Source organism: Aythya marila, assembly GCF_965140915.1.
Source record: "Aythya marila genome assembly, chromosome: 2".
In the NCBI taxonomy this organism is placed as follows: Eukaryota; Metazoa; Chordata; class Aves; order Anseriformes; family Anatidae; genus Aythya; species Aythya marila.
The window spans coordinates 19654375-19674097 of record NC_139043.1 but is presented as its reverse complement, the minus strand read 5'-3'; the positions used below and the strand labels follow the sequence as shown (position 1 = coordinate 19674097).

Here is a 19723-nt window from a genome sequence, read left to right as displayed (position 1 = left end):
CAGGAAAGCTGGGGAGGGACTCTTGGTCGGGGGTGTGGTGATAGGACAAGGGGGAATGGCTTGAAGAGAAAAGAGATTAGATGAGATATTAGGAAGAAATTTTTTATGATGAAGGTGGTGAGGCCCTGGCCCAGGCTGCCCAGAGAAGCTGTGGCTGCCCCATCCCTGGAGGTGTTGAAGGCCAGGCTGGATGGGGCTTTGGGCAACCTGGGCTGGTGGGAGGTGTCCCTGACCATGGCAGGGGGTTGGAACTGGGTGATCCTTAAGGTCCCTTCCAACACAAGCAATTCTGTGATAATGATTGTGTGATGATTTAAAAAAAAAAAAAAAAAAAAAGAAAAAAAAAAAAAGAAAAAAGGCAGTTGTCTGCACTGTGAAAGTGTCTTTTTTTCATGCTAAATCATGATGACCACCTGTAACTTTGTTTTTCCTGGACTCTGGGAATTTTAGTTCATGAGGTCCTTACTGGTATTTGAACAGACTTGGTCAAGAGAGCCTATTTTACCATGCAGTTGTTCCTAAGTCAAGAGAACCGTTTCACCATGCAGCTGTGGACATGAATGAATATGCTTCAAGGGTGAGGGTTTACCTACTTAGTTCTGCGAGGTTTCATAAGAATGCTGCATCAGCTGTCTGGGCTCTTGTGGGTGTATTATCAGTGTTTACCCACCTCTTGACCATGAAAGTCTTCAAATAATGGTGTGCTAATGTGTTTTTTGTGTAGTGCTCTAATTAAAAGAAAATCAGCCAAGATGCTAGGCGTACCTACAATGATTACTAGTTAAGGTAAGCTTGTGCCCCTATAGAAGGTAAAAGGTAATGGTTTAAAAGGTTGGGTTTATTTGAGCTATTATTTAAGAAAGTAACTATGCTCAAAATTTGATTGCTGAGCTGTTCGGTCAGCATGACTGATGTGCAGTTGGAATAATACTAAAAATGGGAGTAGCCTCAAATATATGCAGTTAAATCACACTCCTCTAAGACTTCATTTAAGTTTTCTTTTTCTATTAGGCAACTATAAATTATGATTTTGGAGAGATCATAAATTGACAAATCTTGATGTATTTTGTATCCTTTTTTTTTTTTTTAATTTTGGGGTGTTAGGAAATTCCAAAGAGAACGTCTTAGGGAAAAATCTACTTCCATAGATTGAGTCTCAAAATTGGCTGAACTGTTTTGACAAGGAGGCTGTGGTAGACATCTAATACAGAAAATTTTACTTGTAGCATTACGAAAACTTGAAAGCAATACTACCCTGCCTGTATTGTTGAATAACTGCTGTGTCCATATAAAACTGAAGTGATGAAAACCCAAAAAAGTAGTACACCCCCCAGTACTGCTTTTTCCTCCAGCAACTAAACAACACTAATTTTAAAGCTTAATTTTTTTTTTTTTTTTTTGAATCCTGGAATTCTGGTTTTTAATTCTTTGATTCTCTTGACTGGTAGGATGGGATGGCTCCCCCAGTGCTTTTTGTTTGTTTTTAAGACTGGCCTCATTGTAATCGCCTTTTCTTAGGTATCTATCTCACTTTCTGTCTTCATCCCACCCATGATTTTTATTCCAATGTAATAAATTCAGAAGAGATGATTAGCTTGTGTTCCATGCTGTGCCATAACTGAATTTAACTGCTGGTGTTTCTCACCAGCTGGGAATCAGTGGTCCACTAGCTGGAAATGCGCATATATATATATACATGTATATATATACATATATGACTGATGGATTACACAGTGCAATTAAGTAGGACTTTATTAGCATGACAATGCATTTAACAATTGCAAGAGCATAAGCAAAAGACATCTTCTCTGAGAAGTATGTCTTTAACTTTTTCATGAAAATTAATGTGTGCTTTGTTAAGAAAAATCGCTTTCTTGCATTTTTGGTTTGAATATTGTCTTAATTTTTCCTTGTTAAGCCAACTCACAGTTTGGACCAACACAAGGTTCTGTTCTCAGCTTTTATTTGAAGATTTCCTTGTGTTTCATACTTGATTGTATCAAAGCTGGTGGTTACGCTGTTCTGCAACAGCCTGCTATATTGCACTTTCTGATAAGCTATTCTTAGTGACTAATACATGTTTATAACGAAAGTAGTGACCTAGGTGCCTCAGCATCTTTTGGTATTGTCCATCAGTGTTTGTTTTCTGCTTGTCAGGAAATGCTGGTCATTAGAATAATAGAATAGTTTTTTTATTTTAAATTAGTTTTAGTAAATTACCTGTTTTGTAGTGAAGGAGATGGTTGCTGCTTCGGTTAAGATTGAGATTGGTCGAGCTGTCTATTCCTTTTGGTTCCCTAAATGAGTGAAACTACCCAAGTAGTGCTCCATGCCCGTTTGTTTCTGGGCTCTCTGTGCATGCAGAATACAGCATCAGACTGCAGAAATAGAAGTAAAGGTTTTTGGCTGGGTTTTCTCTAGTCATTGGTTAATTTCTCAGACTTCATTCTTTTAATAAAAAATCATTAATAATATTTTTAGTGCAAGTAGAATATACATGTAGTGGTTTCTTTACAATAGAACCTTTTATTTTCTAGATTTGTAGCTAATCTGCTCTTTGGTGCTGGTATTGTATGAGTCAGTAATGAATGATCTTTAGGTTATAGTAATCACGGTTTATGCAGAAATTATTTTCAGAATTTCATTTTGGAAACTGTGCTCAAGTTGCAACTTTGGATTTATTTTGCCTCCCATGTGGCGGTATCTAAGGTTCTAGTGGTTGTAAGAAACAGAACCACGGGGCAGTTTGAAGCAGTATTGCACATCCCTGACACTAACCTGTCTTACAGCTACAATCCAAAGGGTTGCTTTGTGTTTCTTAGGACAGAGAGAAAAATGTTGCTAGTAGATTCTTTCTTTTCTCAAGCTTTTTCTTCCTCCATGGTTTCTATGTTGTTTTCTCCCTAAGTATCCATCTCTTAGTTTGTGCAGCGTGTTTCCTTGACCACAGAAGCAGCTAATAGAGGGAAGAAGCAGCATCTGTAACAGCAGTCCTTGTGACTTGCACAGGGACAGGGAGACTGAATAGCTGCTGTTCGTGACTTTAGTCCAGGATTTAATTGTGGTGGTGTGAGAGGTCCACTTCAACACAGTGTAATAAACTACTGCCTCGGTGGTGGAGATGTGATAATTGGGAAGGTAGGTGCTGCTACTCAGTTGCAATTCTAAGTGAAATAAGTTTGCTTTAATCACTTCCATTATCCCTGAAGTCTGTTTGGCTTTGCTCCCCTTAGGAGCAGTAGGAAAACAGCAGGGTTTTCTTTAGCATTCATATAGTGGTGGTTATCCTCTTTTGTGTGATCCAGCCTTTAGAGAGAGATAAGGCTTAATTTTTTCAATAGGTTTGGAGTTATTTGTTAACAATAGAGGAATGTGAAAGCTCAGGAATCCTAAGATCTTTTCAGATGCTGAATGTATGGCAACTGATGTTTCAGATGTTGCTGTCCTGTGGTTTTTATTTTCTCACTTTCTGAATTACTCTAGTCCCTAGTTTTGGATCTTTGTAGCCCCCTGCTCTTTCTCTACACCATTAGTTTACACTGTTTTTGTATTTTCCTATTTTAGTATTTTTTCTTCTGTCACAGCTCATCATTTGGCATATTCTCAAGGCAACCTTCTCCTCCTTTTTCTTTTTTTTTCTTTCAAAAGAAAACCACAACACAATAACTGTCAAAAAGCAATGCTGTTCTTAATTCTTGTGCCAGCCAGCAGAGGTTAGGAGTGACTTCGAGAGCAATGCTAACGATGCCTTCCAAAATAGGGGTGGAACGTTCTCTGTAGCTGAAATGATGATTACAAAAATACAGCTTCAACAAGTAGTCCTTACTGAAAAAGCACGTTTAGTGGGCAAGTCTTCAGAAGGCAGATTTGGCATTTTTGTAGGAAAGCATAATGCACCTGATTGATAGTGCTACTGAGTTTCCAATTGTAACAACAAATGATGGATGTTATATTCTCAAATTCAGTATGGCCAATGAAGATGCTCCTCCACCCATTTCTGTATCCCAGTCTTCTTCAGAGAAACATACCCTCTTTCCTATTCTTCCCTGCTTATTTTTTTAATGTTCAGCTTGAAGTAAATGTGAGGAAGGGAAGAAAGTTTCAGGATAAGTGATGTGTGCTAGAGCTGGGCAGGTAAAAATGTAAGTCTGTTTAAATGAAGTTTCTGGGCCATCCTTTCTGTGGGTGCTCTAGAAAATGGTAGGTCTTGTTAGCTGTCAGTGCTTTAATGAGCTTTTCTTCAGGGGGTAGAAAAAAAAAAACAAAACATGAAAAAGGACAAACTGTCCTCAGTTGTAGGATGCTGTGACATGACAGACGTGATAATCTCGGACTTCAAGTAACCTGCACTAGATGGTTGGTTGCTTAAGTGGGCATCCTGCTTCAGTCCCAAAGGTACACATCACAACCACATGTGATGGCTGAAGTTAAGGATTTAGTATAATGCACATGTGGACGGCTTTGGGTCAGAACATCTTAAGACTTAGAACTAGAGGTGTTAAAATCATCTCAACAGACTTATTTAAATAGAATAACCCTTCCTTGCTGTGCAAAAGAATTTATCCTAATTATGGTAAATTTAGCTGTGCAATCAAGGATAATTTCCATAACTTGGGAAGACCCTTATGTTGTTTTTATATTTCTTCAGGTCAATTTCTGAAGTCTGTTTCCTAATACAGAAATAACAGCTGTTGAATGCTTGAATAGATGTTATGATGTCCAGAGTGCAGTTAAAGAGCAGAAATCTGTACAGCCAAGCCTAGTGACTTGGCTGGGTCCTTTATATTGTATAACAGTTATTATGCCTTATAATGAAACCTCTTAACCCCTAGGAATCAGTCATTTATATAAGCATTGATAGTGCTTATGGTAATACGTTATTTTTTCTCAAATTTTTCCAAAATATATTACCTCTGGTGATCATGACATCAGGTCATACCAGGGTTTTCCTTTCTTTGATAGTAAATCAAATATATGATCTTTCTTGCAGATAAGCACTTTGTTCTGGTTTCTGTTTTTTTAAATTCTTTCTTAAGATGATTTGCTTTAAATTTGAGTGGTAATTAAAAATAGAATAATAAATCATCTCGCAATTATGATACTGCGTGGTTTTAAGCAGCATGCTTCCAGAAAAAGGAAATGATATCCTTACAGTGATACTGTAATTCTCTAATAAATAGACGTGGTGGATACATGGAAACCACTTAACATATTTTATGTGACTATCAAAACACCTCTTGGTGATAAGATCTCTCAGAAGAGGCTCCTAGCTGTGGGGTCAAAGGTAAAATATCAACATGTATCACGGAGTGTTTGGATGTGGAGATTATTCTGTTCTCTTTATCCCTAAACTTAAGGAAAAAGGGAAAAGCAGCAGCAGCACATTCAACAAAAAGAAATCATTCTTAAAAAAGTACGCTGCTCATCCTTGGAGCTCTGCCAGAGGAAGCTGCCAATGCTGGTAGATTTAGGAAGTGTTCTAAACGCATCCCTCAGTGTGCTTCAGACAGAAAGGGGTTTGGTATTGTGGTGTAAGTTTTCAATGCAAAACAGTGATTTTCCTTCCCAAACCACTAGACCATGTTTGTGTCACAGCCACTTAAATTTAAGAGACACAGAGAAACAAAAAACGTAAAAAAGAAGGATGCTGGTAAAGATTTTGTCATCTCAATTTTGTCTGTCACTTAAAAGCTGTTTTAATTCTTTGTTACTTCTAGGCAAAATGGGTAAAAATCCAATTTTCCTTTCATTCGATCTGACTGGGGATTTTTGGGGTGGGGGTGGAGCAGAGTAGCAAGGAGGAAGAATTTACAGCCAGAGGGAAAATTCCTTCTAACATGTGACCCAACTAGAAGAACAAAGGGATCATAGTTGCAAGTAATCTAGTATTTAGCCCAATTAAAATCCTTACTTTTTATTTTCCCCTTGCTTCAGTTAGATTGCATGAGTGTACGCGAAGGCAATACCCAGGTAGCCTGAGAGGCAGTTGCAGGATCTTGCGCAGCGCTGCATGCTGAGACAACTGCATCAACGTTTCGGGCTAGCAATAAATGTTTTCTGCCTTTGAGCTGAAGCTTATTTAGCTTGGCTTATCTGGTGCTGCTGTAGCAACCATCAGTCTCCAGGCAACTGAGGCACATTGACCTCTTCGTTGAACTGAGTGTAGCACTACTTCAATTTAGCTGCCTGAGACAATAGTAATGGTGGTGAATGTGAAAAATGTGAAATTTTCTAGTCCGCATGCAATGGGAAGAATGATGATTGTAAAAAAATATTAGATGAGACCAGTTGTTTAGCTTTGACTTGAAATAGATTGCAAGTTTATGTAGCATCTATCCTTTGTTACAGGCTGCAAAGTTCATTGCTGAGGCTGCGTCCTTACAGGCCTTGTGTAAAATGTTGAGTGTCTTGCAAATGTTTCTACACAGCAGCAATTCTGCTGCTATGGGTGTCCATTTCATCACTTAAACTGCAAAGACTGTTGAGCTTTATTTAGAAATTTTCAATGTCAAGATGTGTGAATAAAGAGCTGATTTATTATTACTATTTTTGAAAATACAGACATTCTTGAAGGTAGTTACTTCTCTCAGATTCATTATTTACCATATTATGAGTGTATCTCACTAAGAGGGATTTCTTTGGGATACTTGTGAAGAAAACAGATTACCCTGTGGGTATGCGGGTCGGTTTCCTAATCGAGTCGTTCTCTCTGCTAGTCAATACGAAACTGAAATTGGGATTCCTGACGCACAGGTTGGTGCTCTTAAGGAAAACAGGTTAGTGGGCAGAATGCTGCTTCCGTTGTCTGTGTAGAGCGCGTCCAGGTTAAGTGCTGTGGAGACAGAGGCGGATGGAAAGGATGGAGGAACAAACTTGAGGTAAAGGGGATTTGTGTTGAAATGGTAGCTCTGGTGGCATTTAGTTTGTGCAGGGGGTGGAGGGATCCCAGAGTTTTATCGTTGTAAAACCTCCTTTTGAAATAAAAGGGGGGAGGGGAAGGGAGGAGGGAGAAAAAAAGTTTGACTTTTAGTGAGGTAGCTTTCTAGTAAATTTTTGTTCAGGCCTATTTTTTAGTGTTTAATTCTTAAATAATTTGCAATGGCCTAAAATTTTACAGTATCCAGTTTAGTTAATGTACAAGAGACCAGTAAACTGGTTCTACCATTGAGGTTATAGCTTTTTCCCATTATTGGAAGAGAGGCCTTCTACCCATGTGGTTTTTAATGACTTGATGTGCCCTTGTTGTACAGTGGGCAGAGGTATAAATTAGTTTCTGTAGGTGTGCCATTAATTTTTCATTTTGCCTTTCAAATCCCACTGAGTTTCCCAGTTGCATTCATTCATGCCTTTCTTGGCAAATATTTGAGTGCTCTTGTTTGAAGGTTAGATGATTTCATTTAATTGAAGGATTTATTTGTACATTTAATCAAAACAATTGATTCTCAAAGACAGTATTTGATTATTTGCTTGCTCATAAGCAAGAGTCTTCATCACAGTTAAAAGTTCAAAGTATTTATTTGTGCTAGTAACATAAAAAGTAATAATGATGTGAATAATATATCCATAGGATGATTTACAAGTCACATATACAGTTTTCCTAACAGATTTTAATTATAGTCATTTACACATTTGTAATTGAATGCTTTTTAATTGAAAAGTTGCTTTTTATTCAAAGATATCACAAAACTATTTTCTGATTTCCTTTTAATTTTTCCAGCATCTTAATCAAGCTTTTCTATTAATTATTTTATTTTAGCCAGTTAGTGAATTCTTTTTGTGTATGGTCCAATTAATTTCAGAAAATTGCACCCTTATTGCACTTGTTAAAAACAAAACAAAAACCCACCAAACTTCAAGGCCTTTAATGTTCTTGATGGTAATGGAGGCAGTATGGGATGGGTTATCTTTTCAATCCCAGTATTCCTTTTGGGGAATGAATGAGTAACAGGTCATAGTAAATGTTGGGGGTTGATTCGTATTGTTGATGAATGCGTGATGGCAAATGAGGAGAGATCAGCTGAAAAAAGTTGTGTGCAGTTTCTGCTTTCAGTTATCACTCTGTAGGCTGTTTTGGTCAAGAGGTCAGTATGATAGTTTGCTTAAAAGTTATGTTCAACCAATAAATAAGGAAACGAATACAAAAATTCAAAAGGTATAAAGGAAGGCATTGGTTCAGTTGAAATAAATCACTGGTATTTATCATGATGCATTTTAAAATTATTCTTTTGTGTTATTCGTTTTGAAAAGTCATATGATGGTTTAAAAAAAACCCACAAAGCAAAGCAGAAATCCTTCAGGTATTTTTTTTTTCCAATGGAAGCAAGGTCTAGATAAAATTTTGAAGCATATTCCATATTTGTGGTGAGTTGATGCAAGAGTTGAATTGCAGCAGTTGATTTAGCAGAACTCTCTCTTGGGGCTCCTAGAAATTTTGGTCTGTTGTTGCAGTTAACTGTGGTCTGACAACCCTTATGGTGGTGTGTTTGCCATCCCATATGAAGACTTAACAGAAATCAGAGAAGGCAAGTAATGATGTGGAGGGTTCCCCTCCACATCTCTTAAATGAAGTTAAAGAAGATACCAAAGGTACTGAAAAAGGACTTGATAGCAAGGCAATTCTTCCATTGCCTTGGATATCCAAGAAAAGCCAACTTCTACGTGCTCTGCACAGTGTGATTGGCTTAAAAAAATCTAGGGATAAAATCACCTTTCTTTGTCCAAATTAAGCTAGGAGACACAAAAGGCCACGTTGCTTTTAGAGGTATCACTTGATAGGCAAGCTCTTTCCACTTCTCAAGAAAAGCAGCTGATTTGTATGTATGTATATTATCAATTTTTATTTAGCATCATGTATATAGCATGAATATGTTTCAATATCTAAGCTCTTTCTTATTTCAATGTAGGCTATAATTCTGCTGTTATTTTTCAGATAAATGTTACTTGCCATTGACCAAAATACATTAGTCCGAAGTGACTTACAGAAAAAGCATGCTGACCTTAATATTTGGTCAAGACCTTGAATTTCCTTCCATCTTTCGTGAAGCCAATCAGTTGCATGCACTAGTAACTAGTAATCTTCCCGAAGTGTAGCAGAACACCCTAAAATATTTAGCTTGAAATTTCAACTGCACTGATTATTTTATACTCTTCTCAGAAGTAGTTACCAATACAGCTTGTCGAAGTTTGCTTGGTTTTGGTGATATCTTGTGCTCTTGATCTCTTCAGCTTATGTTAATAGGAATTGTGGGTTGTTCTGTGCTTTCTATCACAGCATCATGCTGTGGTTTAAAAACAAAAACAAAAAAACCCGTATGATTAGTAAATGTTATGACCCCAAGCATGTAAATCAAAAGGGTATAGTCAGTGCAAGAGCAATGATATGTTTTTATTATAAATGGGAAATAAAAATGTCCTTTCAAGTTACTCTTGTTCAATATGTATTGGCTGGAGTAGGTAATTGAGTGATGTCACGAATTTGAAAGCCTCATCGTACTATAATGCAAAACTACAATTTAGCAATGACTGTTTTAAAGCGGAAGGGCAAAGGTATGTTGATTGGATGGAAGCTGATTAAGAAGCTGTCTCGGAATTGGTTGTGGAGGCCATCCTTGTTGTCCTATGGTGAAAGGAGGAGAGTTCAGTAATGGTTTAACTACAATTAAATCCCTCCCCTTTCTTTCTGGAAGCTCAACTGTAGGCATTTCAGCATTAGGCTAAACAATGGTTTTGAATATGTTAAGCCCCTAACAATTAGGGTGCAGTTTGGGGCATTGAATAATGTGGAGTGATGCAATTGAACCTGACAGCTTCAACAGTCAGCCTACTCATGGGACCTGAAAGTTGTTCACACTTGGTTTCATCTCTCATCACACGCTGAGTATTAAAACCTTACTGGTGTGGAGCTGAGACAGAAATGAGGCCTGTTATCAGAAAATATTTCATAGCATAGAACTTGAAAGGAACAGGGGAATTGGTGTACTCCAGGGTTCTCCAGTTTTTGGGACCTGATGCAACTGTGTGTAACCTAAGCATTGATGCATTCTCCCCTCCCGTTTGCTTTTTGGCTTAAAAAATATTTAACTTTTTACATAAGGCAATTGTATTCCCTGGAAAATTAAAGAAATGTCCAGAATGCTAATGCAAAACTTCATATTCACGGTGTTATATACTAAAATACAATTTCGAAGTCATGTAAACATTACAGGAATCCAAAAGTATTTTAAATATTCCACAGGATATTGATACGTACTAGTTAAATCCAGCTAACTTGGAAATGCAGTCCTTTGATTAGAGGAATACCCTCTCCTTCCTGCAGCAGAGGAAGTGTTTTTAGGCATCCATCAAATATTGGGCATTTATTCCTATTGCAGTCGGGCACTCTGTGAATTACAACGTATCTTCTTTCTGTGCTGTTCTGCTGCTTATTGCTTTACTGATTTATTGAACATGCCATAAATGAAAGCAGTGTATTATATACCTCTTGATGGGCTTAAATCCTTCTGCAAAAATCTTTTGGAGAAAATTTGCAGCCTTTTCAAAATACCTACTTAGCAGCCTCTTTATTAGTTCGTCCATTTTGATCGTGCGTTGTGTTGACTGTTTAAATGGACTCGGTTGGAACAAAGACTCCTATGCCTTTAAAAGTTCTGGATTTTAGAGCTTGTTTTAGTCCTGTGACCTTAATATGTATTGACAGGATGATTGCGCATTTTTAATAAATGCTTGCTACAGCTTGTTTCAACTGTGAGTGAAACATGAAGCTCCTATTTCACCTTTAAATAATGTAGTACTCCTCCACCTCCTCTACTCTCCTGTCAGATGAAGTCGTCACATACATAATAAAGCTTCACAAATCGTTATTCTTGTCATTTTACATTGCCATTTAAAAAAGTATTTCCATTTTTTTTATTTACCTCCAGCTTACTTGAACAATTTTTTTTCTAACGTGACTTTCTGCTTGGAGAGCTGCACGGGACCCGTGATGTCACCACAACTTCCGTACTTCCAGCGTGTTGTGGGACACCTTGGCTATTATTTTAAAGTATAAACAGGGGTTAAGTTTAGGGTGAACCACCACTTGTGAAAAAGATCAAGTTCTTAGATATTGTTTAAATCATGCTAAGTCTTTTGATCTGTTATATCAGCCCACTTGGCAAACATTGTTTAATTCCTTTGATGTCTTCTGTTTTGTGATGTGATAGTTACTCAACAGACTTCAGTGACTCCTTTCAAGATACTGAGATACTTTTTAGAAAGTTCTTAAAGCTATTCGGGCATGTTTCAGTCAAATAAATGTCTGTTCTCCTTGCTGATTATAGCTGCCCTGCCATTATGAATTAATATATATAGTTGTTACTGTACAGTTTTAAGCAGCCTTACAGTGAACTACACAGGAGGAGAGTAACAATACAGCAGCTTCTGTGTAACACATGAGCAGTAAAGTTACTAGAATTAAGAAAAATCTTTTATAGAAATATGCTAAAACTAGACACCAATAACATTATGCTTGTAGTGTAAGAACTAGCAAGCTATTTTAGAATTCATAATCACAACCCATTTATTTATATTAATAAGAGTGTGTAGATTTTTAATTTGCTAGCCTTGTCTCTTAGATATGGAAGCAAATTATGGCTGTATCTTAACATGTTGTTCTCTAAGATTTCTTCAGCGAAAGAGGCTTTTTTTTTTTTTTTTTTTTTTGGAGAGGAAAACAAGGAAAATTTACTAATGAGCAATAGTAGTTGATTTGAAATCACTCTGTGTGCTTATGTTGAAGAAAACAGCAGGAGTTGTGCACTCTTGCCTTCTGCATCAGTGTCACAGTCCTAATACGTATTGTATTACTGGGAGCTGTTGTGTCCAGGTAGGTGGAAATGCCCATGTTATTTTAAGGCTTAAAATGAATTGAGATTAATTCTACTGGAGACAGGCAGTTCTGTTTTTTTTTTTTAAAAAAAAAAAAAGAGCCAGATTTGAAGTGAAACTGCAGTTCTGTGTCTAGCAATCTCGCACATACCTTTAAAATGAGAAGTGAAAAAAGCCTCATCATTGTAAGTAATTACTTGTGGCTTTTCCGAACTTCGTGACAGTAGAAGAATGCAAGTATCAAGCGCAATTTCTCACCAGTATATAGTAAATAAAGCATCATTGAAAACAGTTGTGTGAATTCATAAAAGTCCATTCATCAAGTTTAATATGTTGGCTGAAAGCCAAAACTTAATGGTAGTGTGTGATTCTTTCCAGAGACATAGTTTATACTCTGTAATATTTTGCTGTAATAACCAGTATGTTTCCCTCGTCTCTTGTGTGCAGTTAGACATGTCAAAATGTCCCACAAATTGAGTTCCTTACTGTTCACCTTTTTTTTTTTCCATTTCTCAAAAAAAAAGTTTCCTTTGTAAAGGTTGTTTACTTGCTCTTAAAATGTTCGTTCTAAAATGTAAGATCACACAGTTGTGTATCTGTGGATCCCCCCCCTCTGAATATTGCAATCTTTTTTGTTTGTTCTGAAATAAGTCCTTTTGTCAGGTAGGAAAATGCCTTTTTAATAAGCAGCACTGCCTTTTTTTTTTTTTTCTTTTCTTTGATTGCTTGTCTCTGAAACTCAGCGTTTGACACAAATCTTTTCTTCGAAAGGGGAAAAAGCATAAGCGGCCAAGGAGGAAGGTATTTTTATTGCGTTGGATTATGCAAGATTTTGGCCAGCCTCCTTAGCTTCATCTGTTTAAGGGTTCATTTTCGCTTGTTTGGCACAAGTCCCAGCAGAGACCTTCAGAATTGTGGTTAGCAACATGAATGAACACAAACTTTGGGAGCTCTTCAATAAGTAGAGCTGGCCCGCGGCCAAAAATACAGTCCCTTATATGGGGTCAGGGCAAAGCTGGGATTCGTTGAGCCCCCTATTGTATAGAAAACATACTTGTAATGGCTGTTTGCGTTCTTGAAAATAAAAACAAAACACAACAAAAAAACACCAGGCTTCCGAAGTCTATCAAAATAGGAAGTAACAAAATAGTGTGCAGGTTTTACTAATGACGGAGCAGAGCAAAGGAAATATGGCTCGGTGTAGTTAAACTATGGAGCTGAAAGTTGGACCTTTTGACCTCCACAGCCGGCTTGTGATGTAAGGAACCCGAGCATTTGTGAGACATCTGTTGTCTACCTGCCCTTATTTTGTAAATGGTTTAATAAGATTAAATAATTAGTAGGATAACCACATGGTCGCCATGCCACTAAGTCCTAGCACTGAGTGCATACTTGGGGATTGCAAGGGGGTCTGCCCACCCTGTTCCGTGGTGGGTGTTTTAAAATGCAATTTAGGTCTTGTAATATTTGCTACAATAAACATTTACTAGAAGTTTTTAAAATGAACATATATACCAAAGGCTGTACTTTAATACTGGATGTGTTTTGAAAATACTGCAATTCTATTTCCGCACTCACATATGGAAAATACATTTTTCTGTTGAATGCATTCCATTTTTTTTTTTTAAAGTTAACGTTAAAAAAAAATATACAAATTACTGTGCAGTAGGAAGACTTCTTGAAAAATATATTCAGTATTCCTCCCCATTTTCAAACAGCGATTCAAGTTTTAATTGGTTTCTTGCAGGCAAACACACTACCTGGATCTTCTCTCAGTCTGCCTCCATCCCACATGTATGGCAATAGGCTGAATCCCAATTCAGCCATGGCAACACTTATAGCTCAGACTGAAAACAGCCAAGCAGGTAAGCTTCCCGGTGGTGCTGGAAAAACGGTGATACTTTATGGACTTCAGTATTTTTAAAAAGATTGTTTATTTTTGAACTCTGCCCAGCATTTGGTTATTAAATATCTGTATAAAGTTACACGTGCTGGAAGTAAATTCTTGGTTGTGCAGAACCGCTTTTTTCTTTTTCTTTTTTTCTTTTTTCTTTTTTTTTTTTTTTTTTTACTGTCTGAAATGTAAATGTTTAAGCAGAGCCATCAGCAGGCAGGAATGCAACAATGTCTCCTGTGACTTCTGTGATTGATGTGTTCAGTTCTTAGCTCTTTGCAACGAGAGTAACACAGCTCTGGGTTTTGTCGTGAATAGTTTAAACCTTTATTTGCATAATTCATGAAATTGCATTACATACAACTTGGGGTGAAAGAGATCCGTTAGCGAACTTCTGCAGCATTCAGTAATCTTGTGAATATTTACCGATTGACATTTGGTAACATTCGCTCTCCTCTCCAGTTTTAATGAGCCACTGGATTTGCTTTGTTTCATTCCATCCGTTCGGATTTGTTGACATGTCGTAGTAGTCATGCCTGTTTGGGGGAAGGGAATGAGTTTAGCAGTTTACCAAGAATGGATCAGTCATGTCTTTGCCCTCCGAGAGGTCGGGGGTCACTTGACTCAGAATAGGGGGAGGGCAACCTTGAAGGGGGCAGATAGGGTTATTTTATTGAGAGGCCATAGGGAAAATAACCCTTTTGAGTCCTTCCAAGCAAAACGTTTTTGTATATTTAATGAGGCCTTTTTTGTTTGTTTTACTACCTTTTTAGCAAGGGACTTTCCTATACTTCTGCTTATAAATAGGAATTTGTGAATTACACGCTTTCATAAAGTTTTCAGTAAATTTGCAGAATAACACGTGCTTGTTAGGCGGTAGTGGTAAGTTTAATGTGTTACGTATTTTATGAGTTGTTTTGGGATGCAAAGTGTTAAAAAAAAAAAAAAAAAAAAATACGGAGCATCAGGATTTGCTGTGATAAGCATACAGATTAGCTGTCCACAGCTGTGATTCATTACTTTCACCGTAGAAATTAAAAGTGGCTGAGGGGAGGGTACTGCAAATGCAAACCACGCTTCTGTGCTGTAAAACTGAAAGGAATGAAAGAAGGGAACATAATCCATGGCCTGGTACAGCCTCAGAAATGTGTAAGGACAACACCTTACATGCTACAGTTCAGCAATCTTAAACTAGTTATGGATTCGCTCTTCAGCGCTAACTGCGGAGCGAAGTTAAGATTTAAGATATTTTAAAAATATCTACATCAGCTTTAAAACCCTTATCTAAGAAGAGGCGATTTATCAGCTGTGAAATATTTACACTGCAGATCAAGATCTTGGAGATAATAGCCGCAGCCTCGTTGGCAGAGGAGGTTCGCCCAGAGGAAGTCTCTCACCACGGTAAGCGTTATTTACATTGGGGAGTGCAGGCAGAGGAAATGTTTTAAGATTTGGAAACTTCACTGTCTTTTTAGTAGTAATACGTAAGCGTTTTAAAAGCCTGTATGTATAAATATATATATCAAAAACCCTAACATGTCCAGATAGCTGAAAATGGTCTGAAATTTACTTTTATGTTGCTGAAATCAGGTTTACAAAGGAAGGCCTTACGAAACGGAGATTTGCTTTAAAGGGATTTATTTATCATTTAATCCACACATACTACCTCCTCACAATACAATTACCTCCTCAGATTTATTATTGTAATTACATTTTATTCAAATTTGCAAAAGTCCAAAAACCCATAGACTTGAAGACTACAAAGATCACAGTTAAAAGACTGTCTGAGAAATTAACTATTAGTAAACAGTTTGAAACAAATTTCCCTCACCACGTCAAATATGCGGGGATTCTTAGCAGGGGAAAAAACAACACTTTTTGTTCTGCAATTCACCTCTACTGCAGGAGGCTGATATAAGAGTTCTGGTGCTGGAATTCTATCAAATTACTTTGATTTAAAATATTTACTGTTAAAATTTCAAATTTGCGTATTAAATACTTCAGTAATATTTTCCATTTATATATATATATATATATAGAGAGAGAGAGAGAGAGTGTACATCTTTTTGTTTTTAAGGGTTTCATTTTCCATTTTGGATCTTATGTTGATTAGCTTATGTATTGATATTAGATTTTTTTTTTTAACCGAGGGACTAAGCGTAGGAATTTTATCTTAAATAATTTTAGTACGGCTAAAAAAATGTAGTTACACAGATACAGCATTGTGACAATGAATTTTATTGTTACACCCTGTGTTCATTGTAGTAATTGATAATGAATATCTCAAATTAGGTAATTTAATGTACATGTCTTGTTGATCTTGTGTTAGATTCCTTAATTAATCAAAAGACTTCTTGTTGAATTGGGTGAGAATGTCCATTATAATACTTAAGTGGTGTTACCTATTCATGAACTGGCTTTTAAGATTTCAAATGCATGTTCCTTCTAAAGCAATAAATAGAGAATTTACAAATTAGGTTAGACTCTGTTCTTTGTATAAAAATGTGTATTTATATTACCATATAATGACTTATATAAATAAGAAACATGCCTATATATATCTGCAGAAGTAGGTTAGAGATTTTTGCACAGGGAAATGCCCCACAATTAGGAAATTCCAGACCCTTGATATTATGTAATCATTAAGTAGTCTTCGTATGCACATGTGTTGTGGTAATTAGAAGTTTTAGTGCTTATTCAGTTGTTTTGCAGAGGCCTGGGTGTCGTATGATCCGAGGTGGCCACAGTTGTTATTCGGGCTGGCTCTAGACAGAAAATTTCAAAAGCTAAACTCCTTAAATATGTTTTTAACTCATATTTAAAACACTTTTATTGGCTGTATGCTCAGGGTATGTGTAGTCCAATGTTTATAATATAATTAGATTTCAGCTGATTTTCATTAGCATCGTAAAGGAGAACTACACGATTCAAAAGCCATCTCAGAGCAGACTTCCATCCAGATCTACCTTAAATCTGGGGGGGGAATCGCTACTGTATATCTGAAATTGAAAGATGAAAAAAATCAGCCTGAAATATCTAGCATGAAAAAAAAAAAAAAGAAAATGTACCTGTGTAAGTTCACTAGCCAGGAAATTTTACTGCTGGTCTGCAGTGTGTTTCTAGCTATTTAACATAGCCAGCGCCTAGCGATCTGCTGCTGTTGCACACAGCATGCTGTCGCTTCTGAATTGTTTAGGTAATTCCTCACTGTCCTGAGTTAAATAAATAATTAACTTTGGATAGTTAAAATACGGTTTATGGTGAATAAAAAGCTAACTCTGAAAATCTGCTATCTGAAAACTTTGCGATGTTACTTGCACTATGTATTATAAGTATTTTTCCTACAAGTTATGATTTGTCCCTTTGAAGCTTATGAGATTCATAAATACCACTTCTCCAAAAGAATAGTGATTTCAAAATAGCTGTTAAAAATACAAACATTCGAGGAAAGAAGTGTTTGCTGTTGATGACAGCTGATTGCTCCCTTCTCAGAAGATGCGTGTGACTCATGAGCTGTGTGGTCATTTCAATTTCATATTGCTGTATCTTTGTACCCCCACGTAATCAGAGTTTGATATTTAAGCTCTCATGGTTAAAATTGTTATATAGAGAATATGAAATATGTGTGAAATACAAATATACAGGGGATATGTGAGCAGTTTTTATTTTGTAAAGGAATTGCTGCTTTTCCCAAGGTAGCGCTTAAACTCTTTTCACCCAACGCTTCACCTTAAATTTAAGAATGTGTTTCGTAATACCTGCGTTGTTATACGTATATATGCCTATATCTAAATGCAGATCACTTGTGATACTACTTAAAATTAATACTGTAAGAGTATGGATAGTATACCCCAAACAAAAAACAGTTGTGAAAGTAAGCAAGATGTGAAACACGAAACAGAGAAGGGATTGCCATGTCAGTGACTGCATCAAAGCTTCGCATACAGTACATTTATAATACAACTGGAAAAGAAAATCAAATACTGTTTGGAATAAGGATTCAAACCTAGTGTGCAGAAATGATCATATATAAGGGGTGAAGTAGATGATCATCTCTAAGAGGATTGATTGACTAATGTTGATAGAGAAGTCTAGATTTTTTTCCCCCTCTCTAAAAGCTTCCAAGGAAGGGTTGGGAGTTTATGTAGTTGTATGTTGCTTTATTTTATGCTTTTATGAAGTCGACAGGAAACGGTCCTAAGCCCAACAAGACTTTTTGTCCTTTTTTGTTGTTGATTTTTGCTTCATGTGGAATAATCTGTTAGGGCAGTGTTACGTGCCTGTAAAAGTGCATGCAGAGAAGTTGCTGGGGTGTGTGTGTATGCTTTTTGCTTGTTTGTTTAATTTGAATCGGTTGTTTGTGCAGAGTGTAGTACATCTGTTCAGAATGTTTCTGCATAAACTTCCATTCTTATCACTTCAGCATGTCATGTAAACAACTAGTTTTAAGGCTGTGTTTTTCGTGTCTGTGCTGACCTGTTAAATGCTGTGGAGTTGTCATCTCTTGTCAAAAAGCACTGCCTTGGTTACCCATTCATCAGACTTCTTTTAACAAGTGTTGCTTCTCTTTCATCCTGTATGCAAAAGAGGAATATTTACAAATACCTACAGAGCTCTTAAGTCACCTACTTAAAACCTTTTCTCATAAAAATCACTTTGCTCTGGTGCCTACACAATGCTTGACAGTCATTAGGTAGCTAATGTGCTGTGACCACCGCTTATTACACTAATCATAATTAACACACTGATTTCCTGAGTGCTCTGTGTTGGCCTGTACTGGGACCGCGGTGGTCTTGTTGGTAAGTTTGCGCTGTGTTGAGCAGTACAGCTGCGATCCTCTGTTGGGGCAAATATTTATTACTACAGTAATAGCAGATACATAAGAACCTGGATTTCAGCTCACTCGAGTTTAAAAACAAACAAATAAGAAAACCCAACAACTTTTAGTGGGCCTTGGTGTTGATTCTGTATGAGGGGTATGCGTACAGGAGGCCAGAATTACAGAAATACACTGAGGGTCAGCTCACAGGTTAGATTTTGCCCTATGCAATGAAAAAGAAGACTTTCTGTAGGACTTGAGGTTATCTTATAGTGGCTGTATGCTGAATATTTGATTTTCTCCTGGACAAGAAGAGGCATGTTGCAAAGGGATTATTCTTTAAACTATGTGTGATTGTAAGCAAAAAAGAAAAAATGTACTTGAAGTGTGCGCAGGACAAGCAGAGGACAGCTTCCATTGTGTTCCTTATGAAATAATATTTTCCTGTAGTCCTTCAAAAATCTGTTTTTACGTTACTTTTTTTTAAGAACAAGTTAGGCAGCGCATTTATATGACCTTTAGGTGTGGAAGTGCTATTCTGTGCTAGTCTGTACGCAAGAAGTTATGTGTTTTCCTGGTATAAATTCTCATGCTATGAAATATTATCATTATTATTTAAATCCAAGCCTTAGTACTGAGAGCCAGGAGTTCTGGCTGATTTTGGTGAACTAGCTTAGTCTTTGAGGTGTGTAGATGCTAAGGGCAGATACAAGGTAAGAAAAAACTCAGCAGGTTTTTGCTAATACATTTCCTTAAATCATTTTATTTTAAACAATACATTGCAATATTTTCAACAGATCCCCTGTAAGCAGCTTGCAGATTCGCTATGATCAATCAGGGAACAACTGCGGGGAAAACTTGCCCCCAGTAGCAGCCAGCATAGAACAGCTTCTGGAGAGGCAATGGAGTGAAGGACAGCAGTTTTTACTCGAACAAGGCACCCCTAGTGACAGTAAGTACTTGCGTTCTGTTCCGGAACTGTTTTGTTACCTGTGTTGCTCTTAATTGCCGCTCAGGTGTTGTCCAAGATTTTTTTTAAAGGCTTATTTTCTGTTGTGAAAAGAATTATAACTGTGGTGTTGCTTTGCAACCTAGTTCTTAGTGTGGCAGTTGGCTTCAGTAGATTACAGAAGAGTTTTCTATCT

General features: G+C 37.0%; 1 protein-coding gene across 8 annotated transcripts in view; it reads left to right on the top strand.

The window, feature by feature from the left end:
- MLLT10 (MLLT10 histone lysine methyltransferase DOT1L cofactor) overlaps nucleotides 1-19723 on the top strand; it is a 116963-nt gene that overhangs the window by 84864 nt on the left and 12376 nt on the right. For all 8 annotated transcript variants that reach the window (XR_014316924.1, XM_082753484.1, XM_082753483.1 and 5 more), the window contains 3 exons: nucleotides 13613-13730; nucleotides 15088-15160; nucleotides 19376-19530. Coding sequence is in view for 7 of the 8 variants with exons in the window: in XM_082753484.1 (XP_082609610.1) it covers nucleotides 13613-13730; nucleotides 15088-15160; nucleotides 19376-19530 (346 nt within the window). In the remaining variant the exon portion in view is untranslated. The remainder of the gene's footprint in view (nucleotides 1-13612; nucleotides 13731-15087; nucleotides 15161-19375; nucleotides 19531-19723) is intronic.